The 7,408-nt window shown below is 56.1% G+C and overlaps 1 protein-coding gene across 2 annotated transcripts; it reads right to left on the reverse strand.

Moving 5' to 3' along the window:
- Positions 1 to 921: 921 nt before the first annotated feature.
- On the reverse strand, positions 922 to 7,171 carry Tmem92 (transmembrane protein 92). 2 transcript variants are annotated; one of them, XM_023717891.1, is made up of 6 exons: positions 7,066 to 7,171; positions 4,789 to 4,817; positions 4,114 to 4,185; positions 3,800 to 4,001; positions 3,544 to 3,683; positions 922 to 1,361 (listed from the first exon to the last, which is right to left on the reverse strand). In XM_023717891.1, the coding sequence occupies exons 1-5, from the start codon at positions 7,147 to 7,149 to the stop codon at positions 3,552 to 3,554; spliced, it is 519 nt and encodes a 172-aa protein (XP_023573659.1). In that variant the 5' UTR covers positions 7,150 to 7,171; the 3' UTR covers positions 922 to 1,361; positions 3,544 to 3,551. The 2 variants fall into 2 exon arrangements, with proteins under 2 accessions (XP_023573659.1, XP_023573658.1); XM_023717890.1 differs by having other exon boundaries at positions 3,518 to 3,683.
- Positions 7,172 to 7,408: the final 237 nt, after the last annotated feature.

A 7,408-nucleotide genomic window follows, 5' to 3' on the forward strand; every position in this document is an offset into this window, starting at 1 on the left:
GGGATTGAACTCAGGTCCTTGCGCTTGCCAGGGAAGTGCTTATTCCACTGAGCCATCTCCCCGGCCCCCGAAGCCACATGACCTTTGACAAAGAAGCCAAACACCTTCATTGGAAGAGAAGTAGCCTCTTTAATAAATGGTGCTGGCGGGGCCGGGGAGATGGCTCAGTGGCCTAAGAGCTTCCCTGGCAAGAGCGAGGACCTGAGTTCAGTCCCTGGTTCCGCAAATAAATAAATAGTGCTGGAAAAACTGGCTTTCCACTAGACCCACATCTTTCACCAAATACTAAGCTAAAATAAAAATGAATCCAACACCTAAATATTAATTCATGAACAGTAGGCCGGTGTGGAGGCGCACACCTATAATCCCAGCACCGGGAGGCTGAAAACGGAATGATCACTGAGTGCAGGCTGCACAGTGAGACCCTGAACCAAATACATAAATAATAATAATAGTGATGATGATAATAAAATTCACTTACGTGCACTTAAACTGTAGCTAATTTACTTCCTTACCCCCTCCCATGTAGCTCGATAAGAACAAACAAAACAAATTAGGAAGATAAATGTTAAACCACAACGTCCCATGACTAGCAGATGCTCAGCTCTGTCTAGGAAATGCAAACCTCATGTATTGCAAAATTCCTGACATGAAATAGAAAGATACGTGGTTGCTATGGAAACCTAGAAAGTGTATCACCTAGGAGTAAAGTCCAAACCGCAGCTGACGTTTTGTTCTCCTGACGCAGCATCAGAATGTCAGTCACTGGCCTTTTTTTATTTGTGGGCACTGGAATTCGAACTCGTGACCTGTCGTTAGGTGAGCGTTGTGCCGCCGAGCTACACGCCCGGCAGTCACTGGCTTTCTGATAAGAATTCATCCAGCGGCGATGGCAGCGGCAAAGCAAAAAGACAGGAAAGGTAAAAGAGACTTTTATTGCGGACACGGGAGGCCTGCTGGGGAAGACACGGGAACTCTCGGGGCCCAACCAGTGGAGGGCAGCTGTATTTATAGGTTCCTAAAGGGGGCGGGACCCTGGGAAGTGAGGTGATGACGTTGTGAGCGCTCATTGGAGATCGTCCTGGAGGTAGATCATCTTGGCTCGCTGGATGAAGGGAGTGCTGGCAAGAAGAGGCGGTAGTTGTTCCGGGCTCACTGCTGCCTTGTGGAGACGCCATGGTGAATCAGTCACTGTCCACATGGGCCGGACCCATCACTTTTTTTTTTTTTTAATGGAGGAACCAGGGATTAAACTGAGGCCCTTGGCAAGTGCTTATTCTACTGAGCTATCTCCCGGCCCCTACCCATCACTTCTTTGTCCTTGGGCTTTGAGTGCTTTTCCCTGCTGAAACAGCATCTTCCTGGAAGAATTAACAGCACTGTATCATAGTGACATACACACTGTGTATAGCAGCAGCTTGTGCTAGCTAAATCTAGGCCCTGGTTTCTCCATCAACCAAGGGATGGACAAAGAAGATGGGGCTATGTTGTTCTGTTTGCACAGCGGAGTGCCACTCTAACGCGAAGGATAAGCTTGAGACATTTCTAGCTAAATGGATGCACCTTGAGACTTACTCTTCAGTGAAACTGGACACTCCTGCGAATTTCAGGTGTTTCTCTGATGAGAGAAACAAAGTGTAAATAAAGACCTATATGCATAGCAGATATCAGGAAATGGGAAGAAAATATTCAAAGGAGAACAAGGGAAGGAAAAAGGGATAGGAAACAAACACACCCCCTGGGCACACTGAGACAGCAGTTGAGACTGAGCGTGGTGGCGCCTACCAGTAATCCCAGTGCTTGGGAGGTTGTGAACAGGTGGATCACTGCAAGTCCAATCTAGTAGTGAGACCCTGAACACCCTCTAGACCAGTCCCTAAAAATAAAAAATAATCACTCCTCCCGTGCCACCTTCCACATCAGGCCCAAAGCCATCACAGGAGGTCCCTGTCAGTGGGGGACTGCCAGCCAAGCTACCACAACCCCACACGTACCTTCTGCTCCTGTGAGCCGCCTGGACACTACGAGAAGTGGTGTCCACTTCCACTCATGGCTCAGCCTCCTCCTGCCCCTTCCGGCGTTGTCTGCACCAGGCACCCCGTCCAGGCTGCCCTGTCCCTGACATCTATGGGGATGCCTCCGGACAGCTCCCCAGCCCTGGCCCTGCTGCCTGCCTGCTTGGGTCTTGTGTCCAGGGCAATGAGGGAGGCATTCACCAGGGCCACTTTCACCTCAGTCCTCTTGGCTTGAGGGCTGGTACTGTGTCCATGCCTGGGAAGGAGGCTGGCACTGGGTGGGCATGGAGTGCCATGGAAGGCAAAGGTCAGAGCAGAGCTGCCTGGCCCATGGGGATCTGAGACACAGGCACTGGACTCTTCCTCATTGTGGCCTAGGCTGGCCCCGAGTACAGGCTCCAGGATCTGTGCCCCAGGAAGCCTCTTCTTTCCTGGACAGTCTCCTTCCCCTGAATGGCTAACTCCTGCAGGTGGGCTGAGCACAGAGCCCCCAAGCCAGGCCGGGGTAGGGGCCTAAATGCCTCTCATGATCTTGTTTATTCGGAAAGTGACTGGATGGTGGGGCTAAACCCAGGCCACTAATGGGCTCATAGCACCCTGGCTATGAGGAGGTGGGCCCAGGGCACAGGATCAGGTCACTGCAGTGTGACCAGGAAGGGAGTACAGCATTCCATTTCCGGATCCTCCCTTCTCTCTCTTTGCTACCTGATGGCCATGAGGAGGACAGGGCCCCCCACTAGGCCCAAGCCCCTTCAGCTATCTCTGCTTTGTCATGGCATGCCACGAGCTGAGCCCACAAAAGCTGTGAAATAAACCTTTCCTCCTTTCAGCTGTAGGCATCAGGTGCTTTGCCCTAGTGTGACGGTCATGTGTTACCTGAGCTTCATGTCCCAAGACCACCCTCCAACCCATTTCTAACTGGTCAGCACCCAGAGGGCTCAAGGAACTGGAGACCAAAGCCTGACCACCCTGGACTGTGCCCACGGGCTGGGGTCAACCTGCTCACAGTGGTCACCAGGGGTGAGACTGGCGCAGTGACACCCTACACACACCAGTGGTGCCTAAGGTTACCCCTCACCTCCCACTTAGCCACAGTAGACTCAGCAACAGTTGGTGAAAATTTAGTGAGCACTTGTGTTTGGGGTTACAACAGGGTCTTCTCTATCTAGGTAGAGTTGGAAGGTGGCTCACAGCCACCCCATCGGTCCTCCATGGGTACAGAAAGCCTTTGTACTGCCCCAGAGCGAGATGTCCAGTCATGGCCTGTATACCCTCAGCAACAGGCCGGCTGCCCTCTCCGCCACTGAGTAGCCCATACACTGCAGGTACGTCCAGCAGCCGGACCTTGCTGCCAGCAGCCTTCAACTTGGAGGAAGAATGAAGACAGTGCTCTAGCTCTATCCTGGCCCCAGGACAAGGGGGAGGGTTGGGAGGAACAGGGGTAGGAAAAGCAATAAGTTAAATCCAAGGGAAAGTTGTGGCTAGGTGTCAGGGAGCCATACGGGAGTCCCAGTTGTCCCTGGCTTGCTCCGAGGGTCACCGGTGAAGTGCCAGGTCAGAGGCCAGGTTGTCGATGCCACCCTGCATGCTGGTGTGGTCCTCAGGCCTGAGGCTGTAGGGAGGTGGGGGCTCCATGGGAGGTGGGGACAGGGTGGGCTTCGGAAACACCTGCAGGGGAAGAGGACACTTGGTCTTCCCAGGACCTGGCTCCACGGCTGCCAGTGTGGCTGTCCAGGGGAGGATGACACGGGACTTGTGGCAGGGCCTGGCACGAGCAGACTCACCTCACTGTAGGGGGGAGGGGGCCCGAAGATGGCTGCCTGGATCTCTTCTGGGGAGGCAGTGGCGGCTGGGCTTGGGGGCTGCGGGTGAGCCCCCTCTTGGCCCTGCTGTAGCGCTCTGTGGTAGCGCTTCATGCAGAAGTGCTTAGCCATACCGCAGCAGCACAGGATGGGCACAATGACAAAGAGGCAGATGAGGAAGTTCCTGTGGCAGGGACACTGGCCATCACTCCTAACTGGCCAGGCCACCAGCCCACAAAGGAATGACCCCCATCCTTGCCGAGGCCCATGCCTGCAGCGGCTGGCCCTGGGCTCACCTCAGGGGGCTCATGAAGAAAGACTTGGGGCAGCATCCCTCTTCACAGCACTCGTATCCTTTAGGGCAGGTTCTGGGGAGGAGTGGGAAAAGGGTGCTGGCACTAGAGTAGGTGGGCAGGGAGATCCCCTGCCCTGGACTGGCTGGCACTGTGCAGTACCAACCAGCGCCCCTCCCAGCACCCTGGGCAGGTGGGGCTTGAGGGCTGCAATGGCTCTGACTTCGCTCGCTCAATTGACTGAAAAGGACAGAGAAAGACAGGTAGCGCCAGAAGCTGGGAGCTAAGTGTGGGAGGAGCGAGCCCCCGTGGTGCCCACAGAGCTCAGGGTGGGCAGGCGACAGGTGTCTGGGCACCCAGTGCCAACACCATAGACACGCTGCCCCAGCCGCTTCTCAATGTGCTCAGCTGCTGGGAACTTATTTATACACCAGCACTGTTGGCCCACTGTCCTCTTGGGGACCCTCAGGAGAGGTGGCCTGATCCTACAGGAAGGAGGTCAGGGTTACACGAGTGACCTGTCCCAGGGAGCAAAGCCCCTCGTGGCCAGGACAGGAGGGAAGGTGGAGGGAGGGATGTATCTCAGTCAGTGCTGCGGTAGGGGGTGAGGAGGATGGGGGGGCTGGACCTTGACCCCGGCCTGCCTACCACCCCAGTCACAGCCAGTCCCGGACTTACAAAAAGCGACACTTGGCCTTGGATGAAGTCTACGGAAGAAAAGGCAGAGGTCAGGACTCATGAACTGAAGGTGGTATCTCCCCTGGAACCCATCCAGGTGTAGCCCAAGTCCACAACTGGAGTCCTGCTGCGCCTGGCCAGCAGGCTCTCCTTCCTCTTACCCCTGCCCCCAGCATATTCCCATCCCCTAGGCTGGCAGCTCCCGGCCACCATCCAAGTTCTTACCCAAGACTGCTGTAGTGCAAGGATAGGCAACTTTCCCTGTGGATGAGTCCGGGGTCTCACACATGCCTGAGAGCGCTCTCCACTGAACTACATGCTCAGCGCTTGGAGACTGGGTCTCCAGATGTTGCCCAGCCTGGCTTGAACATTCCACCCTCCTGCCTCAGCCTCCCTTCCTCCTCCTCTGTACCAGCTCTGCAGGGCTTTCAGGGCACCCAGCCAGAACTGCACAACGGGGTTTGTGGCCCCTGCCTTCCCCCACTCCCAGGTGTCTCAAGGCTGTTAGGCACCTTCCTCCCCAACCACACTGATGACACCACAGCCAAGTTCCCCTTCCCTGGCAGTTCAACTGCTCAGTACCAACGTCCAGCATCCTATGTTGTTGATCTCATTAAGTGTCTCCCTGGTAGAATGTAAACTTCACACGAGCTGGGAGCTTTCTGTTTTGATCACTGTTGGAAACCCAACAGTCCAGATATTTGCAGGATGAATGAACAAATATGATCACCTGATTTCATCTTGTCCCCCCTAGGCTGAGGGTCTGGGAGCGACAAAGGTACAGGGACATAGGATACGACAGGGTTTTCCCTCCCCTAGCCACTTGAGTCAAACAACCAGAGCTCAAGAATAGGAAGGTAGGCCATTGTGCCGGAGGACACTTACAGTTCTAGCACTAGGGGAGGCTGAGGAAGGAGGATCAAAAACTCAAAACCACCCTGAGCAATTTAGTGACTCTAATCTCAAAATGCAAAGAGCTGGAGATGAAGACCCTGGATTTAATCTCCGGTATCCTCCCTCTAAAACCCTTGTCTTTATCTTTTCCTTAAAATAATTAAAGTAGCATTTCATTTTCTAATCACACCAGTAAAGATAAGAGTGTCTGTGACCAGAGGTAGTGGCTTGACTCTTTACCATGCTCAGGCTCAGCAGCTCTTTACAAGCCTGGCCTTTTAAGGGGGACAGGAACAGCAGCAGGAAGAAGGACCCCCAAAGTCCGCGCGGCCTGGAGGGTGCGGGCCTCCCAATCACACTGCACAGGGGCGGCCCCACAGTCCCACACAAACCGAAGTGGCCCTGGGGCGGTGCGGGGCACCCTTCCCCAAGAGCTCAATTGAGAAGTAAAGGACAATTAACAGGTCTCATAAACCCCCACTTCCAGCTTGGGGGAGCGTCTTCTCCCCTTTATCTCGCCCTATTTTAAATGGGGATGGTCCTGCTGGGGTTGTTCAGAGCCTGAGTTTTTGGAAGCCATGGGGTGGGGTGGAAGTTGAGGTCCGCGGTTTCCTCGCTCAGGATGGGCGTGGACAGCGTCCGCCCCCTGGCTCCTCGGAGGTGTTGGGCCAAATCAACCAGCGGAAGGTCCAGGGTGTGGTGGGAACCCGGCCCTGTTCTGGAGGCAGGTGGGCTCTGGCTGAGGTAGGCACGCCCAGCGTGGGGTGCAGCGCAGCACCGCCCTCGGAGTCTCCAGCTGCACGAAGCTGCAGCACGCGTTCCGGTTTTATGTGCCAGCGTGCAGGCTGACCTGCAGCACTCCCATCTCTTGGGGACCATCAGTGCGAGGAACCCGCCCAGGAGTCAGCACCTTCGACCTAGCCCAGGGCCACCCATCTCTGCTGGGTCACACTGCAAGGTCAGGCAGAGGTCAGGGGATCACCGCAGGCTGGAATGCGGCCCGACTGGGAAGAGGCCCTGGGCCTCCCCTCCTGCAGGGCAAAAGCAGAGAACCCGTCCCAGACAGGGCTGGGACCACCCTAAGGACACCCAGCCAGGGAGGATCATCGTCAACCAGAGGAAGCTGGAAAGCAAGCCAAGCAGGTCAAAGTCCCCACAGGCAGGCCTGGGAATCGATGGGCTGTCGCGGCCGGTCAGACTCTACCCTCCAAGGTTCCCTACTCCACCCTCCAAGGTGAGGCCGCCCAGGGCCTCCCACCGCAGAAAGAGAAAGGAAGTTTCCAACCTGCGCGTGGTCAGAAGGAAACCGACAAGGGACGGCGGGGAGCGGCTCACAGCGGGGCCCTGCGTCTCCATGCAGAGCCCCAAGCACAGCAGCCTTACCTCCCAAGCGCTGGTCCAGAGAAGGCCGCACAGCAGTGTGAGCAGCAGGGTGGGCCCGAGGCCCGGGACCCTGCCGTCGGACATCCTGACCCCGGCGGCGCACTGAGCTCGGGTGAGGAAGGGCAGAGAAGAGACTGTGCCATGACCCCGCCCACTTCTCTGCACCTATGGCCGGGCCTGGGAGGAGGCGGGCCTGGGGCACCTGGGTGCGGCAGGGGCGGGGAAGGGGTGGGGGAAGAGGAAAGGAGGGGAGGAGAGGGGGAAGATCAGGTTAGGGGTGGAGCAGGGAGAGGCGCTGTGTAGAGTTTCAGGAATTGGGAGGTAGGCTTGATTATTTACTTAT

This window comes from Octodon degus, unplaced genomic scaffold, assembly GCF_000260255.1.
Source record: "Octodon degus isolate 3935 unplaced genomic scaffold, OctDeg1.0 scaffold00056, whole genome shotgun sequence".
Lineage (NCBI taxonomy): Eukaryota > Metazoa > Chordata > Mammalia > Rodentia > Octodontidae > Octodon > Octodon degus.